Source organism: Ruditapes philippinarum, unplaced genomic scaffold (genome assembly GCF_026571515.1).
Source record: "Ruditapes philippinarum isolate M1 unplaced genomic scaffold, ASM2657151v2 ctg996_1_1_1_1, whole genome shotgun sequence".
Lineage (NCBI taxonomy): Eukaryota > Metazoa > Mollusca > Bivalvia > Venerida > Veneridae > Ruditapes > Ruditapes philippinarum.
In genome coordinates, this window is record NW_026856085.1 from 166245 (window position 1) to 187931 (window position 21687).

General features: G+C 30.4%; 1 protein-coding gene across 1 annotated transcript in view; it reads right to left on the reverse strand.

Annotated features, from left to right (window-relative positions):
• Nucleotides 1-7006: 7006 nt before the first annotated feature.
• Nucleotides 7007-21687, reverse strand: part of LOC132745353 (kinesin-like protein KIF16B) — a 42276-nt gene continuing 27595 nt past the window's right edge. Inside the window, exons 20-31 of the mRNA XM_060734253.1 lie at nucleotides 16615-16706; nucleotides 15711-15764; nucleotides 14690-14843; nucleotides 13620-13658; nucleotides 12845-12937; nucleotides 11959-12120; nucleotides 10529-11340; nucleotides 9817-9937; nucleotides 9231-9376; nucleotides 8353-8532; nucleotides 7662-7722; nucleotides 7007-7100 (exon numbers count right to left, since the gene is read on the reverse strand). Of these exons, the coding sequence (XP_060590236.1) occupies nucleotides 7053-7100; nucleotides 7662-7722; nucleotides 8353-8532; nucleotides 9231-9376; nucleotides 9817-9937; nucleotides 10529-11340; nucleotides 11959-12120; nucleotides 12845-12937; nucleotides 13620-13658; nucleotides 14690-14843; nucleotides 15711-15764; nucleotides 16615-16706 (1962 nt within the window). The 3' untranslated portion in view covers nucleotides 7007-7052. The remainder of the gene's footprint in view (nucleotides 7101-7661; nucleotides 7723-8352; nucleotides 8533-9230; nucleotides 9377-9816; nucleotides 9938-10528; nucleotides 11341-11958; nucleotides 12121-12844; nucleotides 12938-13619; nucleotides 13659-14689; nucleotides 14844-15710; nucleotides 15765-16614; nucleotides 16707-21687) is intronic.

Here is a 21687-nt window from a genome sequence, read left to right on the forward strand (position 1 = left end):
GTCAATTATGGTGATATACATGTAACCTTGTATTTTCTATGATAGGAAACATACAGGCTATATAACTACATGTATATAGTCAATAAATACAGCTGAATATGTCAGAATATCTTATATATGAATAACACTTCATCAAATAAAGATTAAATAAATAATAGTTACAGAAATTGAAAGTCAATCATCTTTTCAATGAAAAAAATCACCAAAGTTAAGTAAATTTTCACAGACAATAATGGTAATCAATTTCATAAACATATGAGCCGTGTCAAACAACACAGTGTGTTTGCGTCTAGATGATCCAGAACAGCCTGGCATCGCCAGTAGACTGACAGGATCCATGCATGTTCCTTAGTTTGTCTCTCTTGTAATAGAGTTGTAAGCGAACGCATGTCCTGATCAGGACTGTCGCGGTGATGGACGGCTGTTGGTCACGTGGTTCGCAAACGCACTTGTAGTTTCGTGACCGGTCATTATGATATTATAACAAAAAAGCATGTACATCTTATTGTAAGCCTCTTTTTATAATAGATTTACTTATATAACAAGAACATTGAAGCCTAACGTTAGGGGGATAGTATTTTTTCACAAAGGGCGCTTTAAATTACTTTTTTGAAAAACCCCCAAACCCAAAAAAATTTTTTTTTATTTTTTTCCCATCCCTGCCTATAATAAAACAGTAAATCTTTCCAATCTTTGGTGCTGTGAAATTCCTCAATCTTAATCAATGCCGTTTCTTTTGACATTTCAATTTCGAGTAAACTTCAAGTAATAAGCCTGTCGAGGATAATAGACTTTTGAGTATAGCAATAGAAGATTTTGATGAATTAGATTGTAAGAACCACCTTGAAATGGTAAACAGATCTTATTTTTAATGTCTATTTAGGGAAAACTGATGTAGACTACTGTTGCTAGATGAATCATAATCATGTATCCACGAATTAACGTATTGGTAATGTAAACATGTTCATTATCAACTTTCAGAATATATTAACATTGCCCTAAGGTAAACCTGTAACGTTATACATGTATAACAAACAGTCAATTCTATTATGCATTCCTTCAGGCATAAAAATACAAAGCTAAGCACTAACAATTATCAACGAAAATATTTGCAAATAAATAATCAAAAGCATTTGTTCGCTGACTGTGTCAAGTTTACAACGTAGTAAGAAGTATTTCAATAGGTTCTTATATATTACATTAAAAAACCAAACAAGTTGACGCTAGTACCAAATTAAGCCTGTTAGTAAATAGTAAGCTAAAATATCTAATGTTCCAATGGATTCTGTTTAAAAACTTTTACATAAATTGAACAAAAGGCAAATTATCATACATGGTAAGTGGAATCTCATTGATTCATCAAAAACATAGTTAAAGATAGTATTCTCTTTAAAAAGTACACACACTCCAACCCTTGCTGTGCGAGGAATCTATTAAACATTTTGAAAATTCAATGTTCACTTATTATCTTTTAATTTATGTAAACACTATATGTTTTTTTTTATAATAAATTGGCAAGATTTTAGTTTACACTGTATGTGAATGATTAGGATAAAATAAATCCCATGAATTACCCGTTCTTATGGACATCTGTATAACAAATACTACAAAGCGAAGTGTTTGAAGTGCAAATTTTATGAAAATGAAACATAAAAATCTTATCAATACTCACACTATGTTTTTGTCTGACTGATATTGAACTAAGAACACAGAACTGGCCGCACCATGACAACACACTCCATTACGGTTTGATAGCCAGATGAATCCAGACCAGCCTGCCAATTCTTGCGCAGGCTGATCAGGATCTGCTGTCGCGTTCAGTTTCTCTAATTGTTATAACGTGTAAGTGAACAGCAGGATCGCTGATCGGGACTGTGCGGATTCACAGGTTGTTGTGGATCCTGCTGGTCGCACACGCATTATGTTGTTTGTATGGCAGCTCATAATATTTTAACATAAGTAATGTGCTGTGTTCATATACCATCTCCAGTTTCTGTAACGGTAAACTCTTATTTTGATGAGTCTTTACCTCTTGAAATTTACTGTAGCTAATGAAACAATCATAGCTTATAAATTATTAAACCCAGTCATTTAATGAATTGACTAAAACTGTTATAAATTTCTGTAGCTTGATGTAAGCAGTCTATGAAATGGTAGCATGATAGATCAGTTCAATGAAGTTCTGTAGCTAGCATGAATTGACCTAAAACAGTCAACGAATTGCTTGTATACTTGCTTAATAGATGATAAAAACCAGTCTATAAATTATTCTGTAACTGAAACTGTAAACAATTTGCTTGATGAAATCACTACTACCAGTCTATGAAATAATTCTGTAGCTTGATGAATCATAAACCAGTTCCATGATTTGTACAGGCATATTAAACAATCCATACGTTTTGATTTTCAAAGAGACCTCTTGAAGAATGGGTGATACAGAGTTTGCTTTGTGAGGAATTGATTTCTTCGAGGATGTATTACAACTGAATCTTGAGAGATCCTTTATTACACTTGAATATAGAACTGAAACAGAAAACAAAGTTATTAAATTTCCTTTTTTTAGATTATAATAATTAACTTAAAGTCAAGATGCTTAATTTCAAGCTATCAAAATTCAGATAATTCAATTAAGTGCTGTGTCAATAGCGATATTCAATATGCTTTAAAATGTTACAGAATTTGATACCTTCATTCAATGCTAACTCCTATGGCATTGACTTTTTGTTAATTATTAAGAATCCATAACTGTTAGAATCAAATGCTTTAGCTTTCTTACCAGTAAGCCCAGAAGCTACAACTTTACGAGGCTTTCAATGTCTTCACTGTTGGTAACTGGTCAGTATGTTTTTTTGTATTTTTACTATCCTCGAAGTTTTCATGGTTTTCATACTAAATAGGCAAATTGTAACAAAATAATTTTGCAGGTTTAAGAAGTCGTGGACCATAATATGTTTGACAGGATTAGGTATATATTTAGAATCTGAAGATTTAATTTATTGTACTTATTATTAAGGCAACCAATTATCTAACCTCTAAACGGACTCTGCCTTAGCTGCCACTTTCTCCGTTTTATGAATAAATTTTTCGAGGACCAAGCAATTATCCTAGTAATAATGTTTAAATATTTAATGTACTACCTTTAAGGCTTTCTTATTCGTCTTCCGTTATATCAAGTGACCGTCAATAGTTATTTGATGTATTAATGTATAAAAAGTAACACATCCTTAGCGCGAGCTTATGATGATAAACTATGCTACTGTACCTGCTTTAGAGGTTTTATTTTGATCAAGTAACATATTAAATCCATTCTACTGACGTTTGCCCCCTGTTATACACATCTAAACTAATGTAATTCAATGATCTCACAAATAGATTAAGCCACCGACGCTTTTAATTTTATTTTACAGCGTTAAAGAAATTCCATCGTGGTATTTTTGACTGCCATACCAACACTGGAAATAATTTAGATTATGCTTGTAAGTAATCATTTGACAAATAACTGTGTATTGTAGTTTTCAGATCATTCCCACGATTGATCCATCACGCCACCTGGCTCCGCTCCGCGCCTCCGCTCATCTACTTTACCAGGATACTCTCATTGAATTCCAAAGACTGACATATGACCAGCATTTGCAAACTCTTTCACTCAAACCAGCTAAAATTCAATCAGAAAATTGATATTCAATTTCTTCTCTGTGAGGTATTCTCTTCTCTCATCCTTTGCAGAGCGTTAACATTCGTAAACTGCTCATTTGCGTCTATGATAAAATTTCAATTCTAAATTTTTTATGATTTCGTGAGGCTGCGGCCTGTGCGAGCTTCCTTTTAATGTAAGCGTGTTCATCGAGTATGTATAAGCTGATAAAAATTCTTCATTGTTTTTCTTAAAGTTGAGCTAAACCAGTATGGTTGAATTAGGAAGCGGACTTGAAGGCTAATATAAGTTTGAGAAGACATGCTTTTGCAATAGAGTTAAATAAATATGTTGAACCAATGAGCTAAAGAAAAAGAAGGAAAGAAATTTAGTGTATTGATGATAATATTATGTGTACAACTTCTGGATCTTTGATTTGACGACATATGAAACTCTCTAAACTTGCTGTATCCTTTTCTACTCATAGACAAACATCCATCTCTTTACAAGTAATTGCATATATTAAAAATACTCTTATTATTTACACTAGATGGTGGTACATAGAAAGGTCTTCGTTATTTAAGTTCACACATGAAACGCTGTTTTAAATAATACAGAAATAGAATTTTTTCATATATCAACACCAATAGATTCTTTCATGTAGCGCGAGTACTCCTCGAGGTACGTAACAGTTGGTTGTATATTTCTCTCTTCGAGTTGATCTTAGTGATCTGTTGTTCCATGCATGAATGGATTGTCTCATGATCTTTTAGTGTACTCTCGCTATTCCATACCCAGCATTGACAAAACAGAAGATATGTCTGCCTGTCTTCATAAATAAATGTCGTAATGTTCGTGAAATGCTCGATAGACGTCTAGATCAATTATTGTGAATGAAACTTTTGAAAGGAATTGTGTATTATCAATTTCTATAAGCACATTGTGGAATGAAAATGATGTTAGTATCTAAAACAAATAATGTTCCGTATTTTCAAAAGCCACAGGATACATTGAATATTTGTTTTTATGTCAAAATTTTTCAAATTGAATACCTTAACTATATCATGTTACTATTCTGAACATAGCATTAGTCGGAATCTGAGGAATGTTATAATATAGATTTAGGTTCGCATTCAAACTACTTATATCAGCTGACAGTAACAAATTATATAAACTTGATTGTTTGCATGACTAACAATGTTGTGTGCTCTCGACTACTAGAGCTGCTCGTGTCCATATAACGCGGTAGTTGGTTATCAGTACTAGATGTTGATATAAGTAACTAGAGAGATTGGGATCATGTGATTCTCCTTTCGGTTCAGATTCTGAACTCTCTCTTACATGTCTCTATCGATAATCACGTATTATCTTTGAAACTCGGATAGTCTGCGCTTCGAGTAGACTGACTTGGAGATCGTAGTTTACTTAGGCTTGTTTACTTTTTGCTGACTAGTTATGTGCGTTATTCGACTCTTGCTCTATTACCTCTCTTTTCGTGACTAGTTTATGAGTGTTCCCAGATCTCTCGTAGTGATTAGGCTATGTTCGTCGTTCTCCATATTACGCGAAAATCTGACCTCATCATCTGTCTGCATAATCTATGCTAACAGAATACCTTAACTGATGACATTACATTGATAATACACCAATTGTAATATTATTAAAGAAATAAAACTATATCTCTCTTTGAACTTCTGTTTCTTGTAAGCTAATTATATAGACTGATAACTTTATCTTTAACATGTTTTGTTAGCCTTTATTTTAAGAAACAAACTACATTTATATAGGACATTAAATTACAATTGTTATAAGATATTACTACATTTATCATAAGACACAAACTTCATATATAATAAGACACAAACGTCATTTATCATAAGACACAAACTACATATAACACAAACTTCATTTATTGTAAGACATAAACTACATATTTTGTAGAAGCAACATATAAACCTACATTTGTTATAAGACACAAACTACATTTATTATAAGACACACAAACTTACATTTATCATAAGACACAAACTTCATTTATTATAAGACACAAACTTCACTTATATCATAAGATGACACATAACTTCATTTATTGTAAGACATAAACTACATTTATTATAAGACATAGGCTACATTTATTCATAAGACACAAACTACATTTATTTATAAGACACAAACTACATTTGTCATAAGACACAAACTACATTTATTATAAGACACAATACTAACATTATCATAAGACACAAACTACATTTATTATAAGACACAAACTACATTTATCATAAGACACAAACTTCATTTATTGTAAGACATAAACTACATTTATGATAAGACACAAACTACATTTATTGTAAGACACAAACTTCATTTATTATAAGACACAAACTACATTTATCATAAAGACACAACTTCATTTATTGTAAGACATAACTACATTTATGATAAGACACAAACTACATTAATATAAGACACAAACTACATTTAATATAAGACACAAAATCTATTTATTGTAAGACATAAAACTACATTTATTATAAGACATAGGCTACATTTATCATAAGACACAAACTACATTTATATTGTAAGACATAAACTACATTTATTATAAGACATAGGCTACATTTATCATAAGACACAAACTACATTTATTATAAGACACAAACTACATTTATTATAAGACACAAACTACATTTATCATAAGACACAAACTACATTTATTATAAGACACAAACTACATTTATCATAAGACACAAACTACATTTATCATAAGACACAAACTTCATTTATTGTAAGACATAAACTACATTTATGATAAGACACAAACTACATTTAATATAAGACACAAACTACATTTAATATAAGACACAAACTTCATTTATTGTAAGACATAAACTACATTTATTATAAGACATAGGCTACATTTATCATAAGACACAAACTACATTTATTGTAAGACATAAACTACATTTATTATAAGACATAGGCTACATTTATCATAAGACACAAACTACATTTATTATAAGACACAAACTACATTTATTATAAGACACAAACTACATTTATCATAAGACACAAACTTCATTTATTGTAAGACACAAACTTCATTTATTGTAAGACACAAACTACATTTATTATAAGACATAGGCTACACATGTGCATTATTATCTTTAACTGTTTAACTGCAGTCTGGCTATTTGTTAGTGGCTAATATTTTCACAAATTCAAGCCTGTCTTAAAAGATACTGTATAAATGGTAAAGTTTGCAACATGATTGTGATTTTCTTCATAGGATATTTAATAATCTGCTGTTTTCCCTTCTCTCCTTTGAACTATTGTGAACAAAGAGTGATAATAACTACTAAAAATATAACAGTATATTTTTAGATTTTATCAAATATTTAACAGGTTAGGTCATACATATCTAACTTACACTTTTTCTCCTGAGAACCTCTCCCTCTGAATCAGCTGACTGAAAAAAATTATCTTGTCTAGTGAGATATTAAAAATTCAGACAGACAGGAAATATAAACAAAACATATCTGAGTCAGACATAAAACATTTGAAAAAAGGAAATTACCCTGTTTAAGGTTTAACGTAATTCTGTATAGAATGAAAATGTATGTAAGTATGTATTCTAGGCTTAATGAGGGTCCAACCACCGTTTCAGGCAATGAGAGAACGAAAATAATCATGGAATCCCCTTATTAACGAGTTCAAAATAGCTTCAACGTTAGGTGTAATGAATTTTTCATCATTTTTCATCATTTTAACAATTGTTATTGTATAAATTTGCTAAAATACACCGATTAAAACCATCAAGCAAATTTTTTTTCCATTAAACAGAATTATAAATTTACAATTAGTGACATTTAATACAAATATTATTTCAGGAACTTTAAAAATAAAAAAATTGAATTATGGATAAAGAATAGAATGATTCAACAATGTAAAGGTGAAATTAATCAATTATGGGAAAAGAATGATTCATTTGAAACAGTTTGACAAATCTAACAGCATTATAAATACCTACCATGACAGAAGCGTAGGGGTTTGATAGAGTTGGTGTAATACCCTTTCCTATTGATCCACTCCTGGAATAATACAAAAATAAAATATGCAAAACTGCAGATTTATATTACAATATATTTGTAACAAAAAAATTATTATCTCAGAAAACTTATAATAAATGTTTAAGTCCATGTGAATATCAAGGATTATTCTAAACCATTTTCCTCAAGACACAAGATTTACATATTTATGTGTATATACTGATAAAATTTTGTATAAATCAAAGGAAGTTTTCCATTTTTTTCAATACAACATATTTGTCCAAGTCTAAACTTATTCTAGACAGAAAGAAACTTACTTTTCACACCTGATTTTTGGACAACTTGTGTGATAATAATGCAAAATATTTCGAACAATTTTAAAATGTGAAGGTATATTTTATTTTCTGGATTTTATTCTGATTTTATCACAGTTTTGGTCATATATCTGTGGTTGGTCCACCTAACCTGCTGTCCTGGATAACTAACCAGAAATTACAAATTCCTCATTAAGTGACCCACTACTAATCTCACATGATCTCTGAATCAACGGTGAGAGACAAATGACCATTAGACTCAATTGTAAGAGATCAAATGTCATAAAAGAAATTTCACCATGCTTTTTAAATGTATACATTATATATGAGCAAAATGAAAGTTATTACCAGTACGTACCTTTTCTCAAATCTGGCTTTAAGTTGTTTCATTTCTCTATGATGAGCATCTTTCAGTCGTTTAATTTCTTCCTCCCTCTCCCTCTTCTCTTTGTCTCGCTCCAGCTGACGTTTTTGTTCCCGCTGAAGTTTCTCCTCAAACATTCTTCTCTTTACCTCCTGTTCTACTAGTGCATTTATCCTTTAAATTACAAACATTGCCTATATAATCAGTATATGAATAGTTTTATATATTCTATATATGAATATTCTACATATTCTGGGACTAATATATTCTATCTATGAATATTCAATATATTCTATTCTATTATATTCTTTATATGAATATTCTCTATATTCTATTTATAAAAATTCTATATATTCTTTTTATGAACTAACTATTTTCTTGTAGTTATTTCAATTTTTTAATTCCAAAATATATTATGAAATAAAATCTCATACAAATATAATCATAAATTCAATCAAATATTCCAGTATCCATTTAAAATAGATAATATTAATTTTTAATCAAAAGTGTTATTCCATTAAATATTCAATTTGGTGCTAAATTCAGCATTATGTCTTATATCTAAATATTCAAGATATTTGTGTTTTAAATTTTAATCACCCTTAAAATTACGTTTGTTTGTTTGGGTTTTACGTCACACCAATACAGTATAGGTCATATAGCGAAATTCCAGCTTTACTGGTGGAGGAATACCTATGTGCATTATTTCAGGCACGAACGGACACCTGAGTAGAACCACCGACGTTCCGTAAGCTAGCTGGATAGCTTCCTCACATGAAAGAATCCAAAGTCCCTATCGGGATTCGAACCAACAGTTTAAATTACGTAAATATAAAAAAAATCTACAAAATGACAATAATAGTTATATTTACCTGTCTTGTCTAACTCTCTCCTGCAGGTTATCTTTCTCCAGTTCTATAATATCCAGCTCGTAATCTCGTGCCTGGTCAAAGTTACGTACTTTATCCTCCAATATTTCTTGTGCCCTATCAACAGCTTCCTGTAACTCTTCTAGCTCCTGTACAAACAATGTGCAATAAAGAAATAGTTAATCTATTTCAAGGTAAATACAGTTACTTGTTTTCATGTAGCATGCATTAGTTGATTGTTTAAATAACAGCCAAATTAACACAGGAACTTCTGTGAAGTTTAGCAATCAGCATTTTACATCTTTCTTATTTTGTTAAACCTCATAATAAGACTGTGGTACCTTATTCTAAATAATCCATTGATTTACTATGTAAGGATTTAAAACTAAAGGATATGCTTTGTTGATCTTTTGTTCTAATATGCTTTCCTACCCCACTCCCTCCTCCCCCACAAAAACAACAAATTTATGTCCATAGCATGTTTGATAATACATTGTTTGTAAGAGACTAAAAGAAAAGCAGTAAAATATGCTTGGAGTGACTTGGAAGCCTGAAAATCAAAAACTTCTGTCACTGACAAATATTTTACCTTTCTCTTTTGTTCTATTCTAAGTTGATCTTCATCAGTTAATTGCACCTGTTGTAACTGTTCATCTAGATCACCTATACCTGAATCTGCCATACTCTGAGACTTCTTTAATAATAACAAGCTGAAATATAAACATCAATAATGATCATGTGTGTCATGGCAGGGTGGCTCAGTGGTTAATGGGTAGAGGACTACTGGCTGCATAGATTAAAAATTCATCATCATTATTTTCTTGAGCAAGAAATTTTACACTCATTGCTCAGTACTGGTAGGTCCCAGGAACAGATCTCAGAGTGTATTTTTAAGCTTATAGTTTCCTACACAATCAAATTTATAATAAACTATGTGTTAACTTTAAAAAAAACTCTTACTATTTTCCTGTAGTCAACAAGGTGGATTTGATGGCATTACAAAATGCTTTATAATGTGATAATATAAGTAACTAATACTGCTATAAGAGCCGTGTCACAACAAAACAAACATAGTCCGTTTGCGACCAGCATGGATCCAGATTAGGCTGCGCATCTGCGCAGTCTTATCAGGATCCATGCTGTTCGCTATCAGTTTCTCTACTTGTAATAGGGTTGGTAATTGAACAGCATGGATCTTGATCAGACTGCGCGGATGAGCAGGCTGGTCTGGATCCATGCTGGTCGCAAATGCATTATGTTGGTTTGGTCATGATGCGGCTCATATCATCTATACACCTAACCTTTTTCTTTCTTCCTGAATCTCCTTTAATTCTTCACTGAGATTTTCCTCTACTGAATTTAATTCTTCATTGACAGATATAATCTCCTCTTCCAGTTTAATGACAGCCTGACACTGTGAACTACTCAGTGCCTCTTTTTCCCTCATTATATCTTCCTTTTGGTCTAGAAATTCAGATTTCCTTTGTTCAATGTCTTTGTTAAATTCTTTCAACACAACCTTTTGCTTTTTTAAATCACTAACCATTTCTGCCACATTTTCTTCCATTTCATCTATTTTACTACTTATTGAATTTAATTCTGAACTTTCTGCCTGTTTAGCCAATTCCTTTTTCATTTTATCAATCCTGGCCTCTTCAGAATGTTTATAATTTTCCCATCTGTCCATTTCTACTTCAATTGCATCAAGAATTTTCCTCTCTTTCGTTGCAACTTTCTTTTCTTCAAGTTTTAATAAACATTTTGCTTCTTCTAACTGTTCTTTCTCTATTTCAATATCCCTCCTTTCTTTATCAGTCAATGTTTCCGATTTCAAACATTCATCATATTCTCTTTCCTGATCATTTAAATCATTCCAAGCTTCTTCAATCTCATGATTCTCTTTAGAAATGTCATCAACGTCACTCTTCCATCTCTCCTTCATTTCAATTTCTTTTTTGTCAAACTGAGATTTCAACTGAATTTCCTCCTCCTTAATTTCTTGAAATTTTCCTTTTAAAGATTCATTTTCCTCCAACTTTTCATGAAATATTATCTCAAAGTCTTTTTTAAGTTTGTTTATTTGTTGTTGCTCTGTATCAATCACTTTCTGATCCTATGGAAAATTTGAACAAATTTTTTTTATAAATTGTGAATAAATTTTTAAATAATTGAAAATATAATAAAACTTTCTGTAGAAACTTGTTATAACTGTAAAGTAATAAGTTACATGATTTTCAAACTTTTCTAATCTTAACACATGATTTTAATATCAGACTTAACTCACAATAACAACATCAAAATACAACAAAACAAATACAACAAAAGAACCAGAAACAACACAAAGAAAGAAAAGTAAGATAAAATATTTGTTTAAGTATATAAAACTATATCTAATGAGGTATTTTCATAAAATAAACAAAGTTAACAGTAAAATAATGTTGATTCAATATGGTCGATTCTTGAAAGAGTGGTAACATAGAATGTTTTGTTATTTAATTCACATAAATATTGTACATACATTGTAATCAGAATAAAATGTTCTGGAACAAAATTTTATACTGCTATTTTAAGAAGGACTTTAACCATTTGAATAAAGAATTAATGCATATGCCATTTGTCCTTAAGAAAAAATACAGATATAGGTATTTTGAAAGTATTATTTTACAAAATTTAATTAATAAATTTGTAAACTACCGACAGCAGATATATAGCTTTATACAGTTTAACATACCTCCATATCTTGTTCTTTAGCTGCCATTGTTTTAACATTTAGTTCATCTTCCAGCAATTTTATCTCATTATCTTTCAGTCTACACCTGTCTTCAAGCAGAACTAACTGAGCCTGTACATTCTTTTTATGTACTTCATTATCATTTCTCAAAGTCTCCAGTTTCTACAATAACAAAACCATACTGTTAGGAAATTTTTACAAAATCTCGTACATACATATTATGACACAATTCGACATGATAGCTCATGAAAGGGCGATGGAAAGTAACAATATAAACAAAAGACCTGTCCTCAGACAGTGTGCTCCATTTTCTCAGTACTTGATATATAATTAAAGCAATATAGAAATCGTTTAAAAAAAACATATAAATTCGTAAAAAAAAATGTTTGGGATTATCTGCCTTTTGGAAATGGCGTAATTTTATAACAATAAATGAGCCACGTCATGACAAAACCAACATAGTGCGTTTGCGACCAGCATGGATCCAGACCAGCCTGCGCATCCCCGCAGTCTGATCAGGATCCATGCTGTTCGCTTACAGACCCTATAACAAGTAAATAAACCGATAGCGAACAGCATGGATCCTGATCAGACTGCGCGGATGTGCAGGCTGGTCTGGATCCATGCTGGTCGCAAACCCATTATGTTGGTTTTGTCATGATGCGGCTCAAATATGCTTACCAAGTTTAAAGTGAATAACTTTAATCATTTCTGAGAAAATGACAATACCTCTTTTTCTTCAATAGTGGAGCATTAAGAAATATTTTAATTTTCTTTATATCTTAGATCACATTTCTCAAAATTGATTTTCTTGAAATATTTTGTCTCATCTGGAGGCATTCAACTTTAATGTTGTATAGTATACAATAAAGCATCTGTAACTAACCAAATGTAATGTGTCACTTGTCTGCCTGCTGGTTTCTATCAGCTTTATTTCCCGATCATCTAACTTTGTTAACAAATCATCTATCTGAGCACCCTATAAATATAAAATATATATCATTGACTTCTTCAACAAAATCTTATAATTTATTAATGTAGAATGGTAAATACAGGTAAAATAAAATAGTTATATTATTTCATGGTTAACATAATTTTATTATTTTACATACACAAAGACTATTACTCCTTCATTGAATGTAGTTCCAGATATTTCATCTCTTTCTATTGATATTAGAATGAAAAACATTATGGTTGTATGCCTCTTGCAGCATGTTTTATAATTGCACAATTTTTCATCAGTCTAGTCCAACCAAGCGTGTATTTTTTTTACTGCTTTTTTGTAATTAAACACTTGAGTTTATCACCTTTATGATTTTATTAATAAAAATCTAAGCTGTGTTCACAAGTGTTTAATAATAACACAATCAAAATTCATTTTGGCCTACATATCCAAAGAAAAGTTAGGTAAATATGTAGACACGAACATATTTGATTCAAATCATAACAAATTTCATATACAAGATGCATGTTATAAACCAAATAATGAATTTTACTAGTAACTAGGCAAAAAGTGCATATTAATCAAAATTTCATTACAATTTGCACAAACAAAACAATATAATATTATTTTAACTATATAATTATGCAAAGAATTCAAAGTAAGTCAAAGATTTGTAACAATAAGTAATATATAACTGTATAGGATATATATACTATACCTTTGGCAGTTTTATAGGGATATGGTCAAACTGGTGTGCCTAAGGAAAAAATAAATTGATGCATGGATGAATGTTAATAGAAATAAAACAGAAAACACAGGGGAAAAATTCTGCTTAAAATGTAGTACAACCTCTTCAGAACAATACCCTATGAAAACAAGGCAGTCTGAAGGAGAGCTAAATCCCCTTCCACAGCAGACATAAATGTGTACTTCTTGACCTTTAACAGACTATGACCTTGATGTTGTGCCATGTGTATTATAAGCATATAGTCTCATGATAGTAATCATTTGTGCAAAGTTATTTAAAATCTTCCATGAAGTCGAAAAGTTATGGAGAACATCAAACATGTGGAAGGAGATTAACAAAGATTTTGGTGGTTGCTGACCAGGAGGTGGTTGGTATATAAAAGCTATATTTATAGTAAAGTCTTACCATAGAAGAAATAAAAAAGCTGTTTTTTAAGCAGTTATTACCCATAAGAGGGCTGTTCTGTGTGGGTTGAACTGTATTATGAGCAGATTTTACAAATTGGTTAATATTTCTTCTATAGCTACTACTTAATACACAAACTATCAAAATTTACTTCCAATATACATAGGTCTGCACAGACAATATCTCATGCAAAATTATAATTGTACTAGAATTTAAAACCTGGCAATATACTCTATACAGTTCTTTAGTAACACAGCAAATTTATCAAACATATCTCTAATAAATGGCAAGAAAAATAAAATTTTCACATAGATCTATTCAAGTTCTTTGTATGGATGTCTACATCACAACATGCATATCAAACAAATTTCATCTTCAAATATATCACAACATAAATGCACTTTTTTTATAATTTCACTCCTTTCTACCTCAGTAAACATTCAATTTCACATATAAGTAAATTATAAAACACAGAACACCATACTCAAAAATCATAGGTTACTGTTTCAAAACTGATATTGTGTTGGCATTTAAACCAGCATGTATTTCCCTTTTTTTCCCTGTAAAACAACATTCAGGGGGTGATATAAAATCTTATTATAAGATCATTTAATACAAATATGAATACACTCTACCTGTAAAACTTCTGTCTGCACTTTTTCAAGATCTTTGTTTGCCTTATTTAGCTGATTTTGTTTCCTCTCTAATTCTATCTCCATGGCAACCTGTTTGTTGAGACGTTCCTCTTCCTCGGCATGGTAACGATCTTCTAAAACCTTAATCTGACATCTAAAATAAACAAAAGCTGGTACTTAACACCAGGCTTTACTATTTTCAGTGTTAAACAAGAGTTACTAGTATACAGTTATTTTAAAAGGTCAACAACAGTGCCAATTTCACATAAAATATACTCTTCTCAAACGCTCAGCTGTAAAACCTAGATCAGACTCAGCTAGTGCCTCGTCCAATGTGGGTTTGACAGCTATAGATTTCAGTATTGAATTCAACAAAGTATATTAACAATTTTGGCATATTAGTATCCCAATATTTAATACCTTTTATCTTTCTATTTCTATTTTTATATTAAAACATACTTCTTACAAGCATGCAGATTTTGTAATTTAGTGATATTAAAAGGTTTATTTTTTATTTATATCGTCCCTGTATTTTAAAATATTTTGAGTGCATTTATTCTTATTTAATTTTAATGACATTCTCATGCCCCTCTTGAGACTACGTAAAATAATATTATACTGCCAAGAGGACAGATATTTTGATAATAATATATTTTTATTCAAATAAATTTTATACTGAAACTACAATGATTCAATATCTTCTATATAATCTCTTCAATATAACATAGTTTTAATCAATTATGGAAACAGTAGATCCTAATATTTTGAAAGTAAGCTAGAATTGTCTCAAAATAGGAGTGAAAATTAGAAAATATGAGTTAAATAATTATGTAAACCCAAATTTCCCTGTATTCAGATCATTTGATACTTCAGTGAGTAAAGTGTAAAAGAACTTAAAACATGTTTCTTTCAACATATACAGTGACATTTGTGTTATAAAAGAGATAGACTGTATGGCATGCAATGTTTAAATGTTATAAAAGTAGAAAAAAACTGTCAACAATAAAAGTATTTTACTTACTTAAGTTCTTCAATTTTCTCTTGTTCTTCCCTGTGAGAGCTATCTAATTCCCATCTGAAATTATATCAACACTCTAACAATAAATAATATGTTCTTAAAGAAGCTCCAATGAGGTTTAAAAGCCTAAAACATAAATTTCATTTTTTTTTCATAGATCAAATGGGGCAATTAAAACAGAAACATATAGTAAAGAAAGTTACTCTCAATGACATAGTAAATCTATATTTATGAGTCAGATGCATTTAAACTCTTTTAAATTTTTGTGTGTGATTTTTTCACAATAAAAATATTGGAGTGAGCCAATGATCTGAAATTTTGCAGACAAGTTATTGTTCGAGATCTACATCAAATGTTACATATATCTCAAAAAATGTATTTCCAGTCTTGTCATGTCAAAGCAACCCCAGTGAAGTTCCTTTAACTTTCAGAGAGCAAGAAACAATAGCTCAAAATACCCCAGTAAAGTATCACTTAGAATCTGGAACTATACATGATAAGTACAAGGAATTTTGTTATCAACAGTTTAAAATGGACTAGTCTTGACAACTTGACAAATTTGAGATTTGTAGTTTGAAGCCACACAAGCTTTCAGTGGTCAAGGTACAAGCGACCTTGACCTTTGACAAACTGTCTCTGAAGCCATTACGGGTCATCTACTATTTATGACCAACCTTCTTACCAAACCTTAAGACTGTAGGACAAAGAGTTTATCGGTCAAACAAGGTGTGGTTTATTGGCAGATGGACTGACAGAACCTGTGTAAGAAATATACCACACGTCTCTAAATGGAAACATAAAATACTCTGTGTATATAGTGTCAATCCCGTCATATTTTATCATTCATAAAGTTAAAATGTGGCTTTCATTTTATTGATATTAAAATAATGTCTAGCATGTAACATACCCAGAGCCAGAAAGATTTTCAGATGATTTGTACAGGTCTGTCATAGACTGGCTGATAAGTGATGTACGTGACAGAGATATAGACATCCCACTCTGTAAAATATACAATACAGTACTTCCTTTTAAAATATACAATACAGTACTTCCTTTAAAAATATACAAAACAGTACTTCCTTTTAAAATATACAATACAGTACTTCCTTTTAAAATATACAATACAGTACTTCCTTTTAAAATATACAATACAGTACTTGCTTTTAAAATATACAATACAGTACTTGCTTTTAAAATATACAATACAGTACTTGCTTTTAAAATATACAATACAGTACTTGCTTTTATAAAATATACAATACAGTACTTGCTTTTAAAATATACAATACAGTACTTGCTTTTAAAATATACAATACAGTACTTGCTTTTAAAATATACAATACAGTACTTCCTTTTATAAAATATGCAATACAGTACATCCTTTTAAAATATACAACACAGTACTTGCTTTTATAATATACAATACAGTACTTGCTTTTATAATATACAATACAGTACTTCCTTTTATAAAATATACAATACAGTACTTCCTTTTAAAATATACAATACAGTACTTGCTTTTATAATATACAATACAGTACTTCCTTTTATAAAATATACAATACAGTACTTCCTTTTAAAATATACAATACAGTACTTGCTGTTATAATATACAATACAGTACTTGCTTTTATAATATACAATACAGTACTTCCTTTTATAAAATATACAATACAGTACTTCCTTTTAAAATATACAATACAGTACTTCCTTTTAAAATATACAATACAATACTTCCTTTAAATATATACAATACAGTACTTGCTTTTAAAATATACAATACAGTACTTGCTTTTACAATATACAATACAGTACTTGCTTTTACAATATACAATACAGTACTTGCATTTACAATATACAATGCAGTACTTGCTTTTACAATATACAATACAGTACTTGCATTTATTATATACAATACAGTACTTGCTTTTATAATATACAATACAGTACTTGCTTTTAAAATACACAATACAGTACTTGCTTTTAAAATACAGAATACAATACATGTACTTTCTTTCACAATTAATCTTATAAACCAACTCAATCAAATATTGTAAATGCTTCTAGAACACAAAATTTTATACAGTTAATTTTTTGATATCAGGCCAAAAATAAATTCTGTTTCAGATTACCATATCTTTCCTCTGTTTAACTGTTGTCAACAAAATTTGCATTTCTCTTTGCATTTTTCAAAACATTTTCTATACAGTAAAATTTCTATGAAATTTTGTCAAATATATATATATACAACATGATTCCTAGTTCAGTGTTGTAGTAAAAATAAATTTTGATTAATTCTTTTTTGAAATAATGTTATTGGTCAACATAAAACTCCACTTTATTTCAGTGTTTTTGCATCATCAGGTGAAACTTTTTAAAACCATTTCCGAAAGAAATGGACTTTTTTTCTCTCTAAAATATTAATCTATAAAAGATCAGTTTTACCTTCATACCTATTTGTTTTGGAAGAAACCAGACACCAAATTGTTAGGGACTTTATAGAGGTGATATTTATGCAACTAAGAACATAGCAGAATAGCTTGGAGTAATTTGATAAGATACATTAACATAATAAATTTGTCACCTAGATGCAATAACAAATTAACTCCTATTAAATTTAGAAGGACTTAACCCATTACTGCACTAAGGTGACATTATAGTCATAATAGTCATATCACCTCTATCTGCAAATGATGCAAAATATACATGTATATTAACAGTCATTTCTGAAAATAAAACCTACAGTAAAAGTAATTCTATTTAATCACAAGAAAAGATATTTAACAAAATGTAACTCTTAAATACACTAGAGAAATACTAAATGGAATTTTAACTAAATATTTTTGTTGCAAAAAGAAACATTCCACTGTTCTTTCACATTTTAAATGATTGCACATTTTTTACAACATGTTGCAGATTTTATTTTATTTTTCAGCTTAAATGTTGTCTCACACAGATCCTATTAGCATTCACAATATACATTACAGAAGACAGGTCAAAATGTTAGTTGAAAAGTTAAATTTCACAGCATGATAAAATATTAGAAAGTGACTGAGAGGTGACTTAGATGATTAAAGAGAAAAAAAACCTTTTCATAAAATAACAATCATGTATCCCACCACACTCTTATTTCCTAAACATTTACAACCATGGTAACTACTACTGAACTAAACTCACATGATCACATTGTTATACAGATATTATTTGGAAACTCAGAAAATGTGGGTTTTCCCCATCTAATTCCAGGGTACAAACTTTTACCGCTACAGCTTCTCGGTGCACTACACTTCACAATACAGTGCTTATCATTGATATGATACATTTACCAAGTTGTAACTGTAAAATTTTGTTTGTATCTCAGAATTAGTTCGGAAAAACAGGCACTTGCCGGGTTCCAGAGTAATTATATCTGTCGTATGTTGCGGTTCGGACCAGAATATCCGTTCCGAGGGGACCCGCCCATTGGGTGGTAACAAGGCTTGCCTAGTAACCACCCATGGGCGGGTTCCTGAGGGAAGGATATTCCGATCCGAACCGCAAACATATGTCAGATATTTTTTCTTGCATATTCTGTCATATTATTTCATATTTAAAATGATTTACCTCAATATGATATATGTTCATGGAAATTAGGGTCATTTCATCCATAACTATTTTCTTACAATAGCGTATGAACTTACAACTTAAATAACAACGGCAAAATGACGTCATCCTAAGCACATATTTCTCTTCTAAAACGGCGTCATTTTAACGCGGTTCATTCATAAAGTGCGCTAAAATGACGTTCTTGTTTGGCGCACGACTCATCTGGCACCCTCCATGCCTGATGAAATTTCTGGCATGGGTAAAACTCACGGAAACGTCAGTCTGCTATGCAAGAATATCCCTTTTCCCCAATGTGTCAGAACTATATTATTTGTATAGATCTACATAATCACAGACATTTATACTTACAAATATGATATTTGCAGACAGATTTTTGTCTTTTTCCTACCCAATAAAATTAATAACAAATAAAATTATAACAATCATTTAACAAGTGCTAGCTCATCATTGAGCAGTTTATATCCGAGACTTTTTATTATTAGGTTCTAACTATTAGTTATATTGAAATACTACACAAATGATGTTCAAATATGAGATTGTTGGTCATTACAAATGCACTGAGTCTCATTATGAAATAAAAACAGAAAAAATACATTTAAAGGCACCTAAACTTTAACAAAAAGCACTTGATTCTCTATCCAATTTGTATAGTCAAGCTAAGATTCACATCTCCTTCAATCTGTATCAGTCAGAATCTGTGTTAGACATTTGATATTTAGTAGATTTATCACACACCCTAGCTGATTTTGCGACTCCGTAAAAATGGTATTGCACAGCTGTGCATATATTTTGACGTGACGTCATTAGCATGATAGAAACATATTGTAAAGACGCGTTAAATGTTAGTGTTATACTGTAGGGGTGTCAATGAAAAATGACTCTTTTTTTCACTTTAAACAGTCTTTATTTTGGGTATGTGATAAATAGAATATTAAATTTGTGTAAGTTCATTACTGAATTTATTGAACTCGTTGAATAAAATAATAAAATGATAGCCAGAGGCTCGCATGATATAATTTTATTCAACTTATGCAATAAATTCAGCATTGAACTTACACTCATTCAATATCCTCTATATACCTTGCAATACCTAGCATAATATCTATTAAATTGTGTATTTATGAAACAGAACAAAACATATATATATAATATAATGTTAAAAATATAATTTTGATGAAAATATTCGGATAATTATAATAGTTATATTAATAACTGGAATAAATAGTTCAAAATAAACTAGAACTATCGCTGAATGCGATTCATACCCCCACCAATGTCCTTGACAGAAGACAACTTGGAAAGGTGGTTAAGGGAATAACTTAAGTGACACAAATACATAAAAAGAAATTATCTTCTGGTGAAAAAAAAGACTAATTGTACAGGTAATAGTAAAAATATCTATTATCAATCATGTTCGAAACAGTTACAAATAACCTTTCATTTTCCCAATATACTAAACTTTTTATAAGTCAATTTTTTGACCTTCAAGTGTGGCCTTGACCTTCAGCTGGCACAAGGGTAAGATGGGTTCTGCACATCGCCCAATTGGAGTGAACATTTGAGTAAAGTTTGAAGAAAATCCTTCCATTAGTATAGAATTTATAGAGCGGACACAACATATTGTCTAGTATTGATTGTATGTAAATTTAAAGACTTAAAAAAGGGGCATAACTTTGTCAAAATCCAATACAGAGTTATGAAACTTGACCTGCATATTGTAATTGTGACACCTCATATATCTTTTAAGTTTCAAGCAAATACCTATGCTAGTTTCCGAAATATTCAAGAACATGTTTTAATCTAAGAACATTTTCTAAGTCAATTTTGACCTTCAAGTCTGACCTTGACTTTAGTCTGCACAAAGGTGACATAGATTCTGCACATAACCTTGTTTAGGTGAACATTTGAGAAAAGTTTGAAGAAAATTCTTCCATTAGTATAGGATTTATAGAGCTGACACAACATATTGTCTAATATGTGATTGTATGTAAATTTGAAGATTAAAAAGGGGCATAACTTTGTTAAAATGCAATACAGAGTTATGAAACTTGACCAGCATATCTTAATTGTGACACTTCATTTATATTTTAAGTTTCAAGCAAATACCTTTCCTAGATTCAGAAATATTCAGATATATGTTAAAATTAAAGAACATTTTCTAAGTCAATTTTTGACCTTCAAGTGTGACCTTGACCTGAAGCCGGCAAAAGAGTGACATGGGTTCTGCACATAACCTTGTTGAGGTGAACATTTTAGCCAAGTTTGAAGAAAATCTTTCCATAAGTGTAGGACTTACAGAGCGGACACGACATACTGTGTAATATTTAATTGTTTGATATTTGACCTTCAACTGTGACCTTGACCTTGAGCTGAC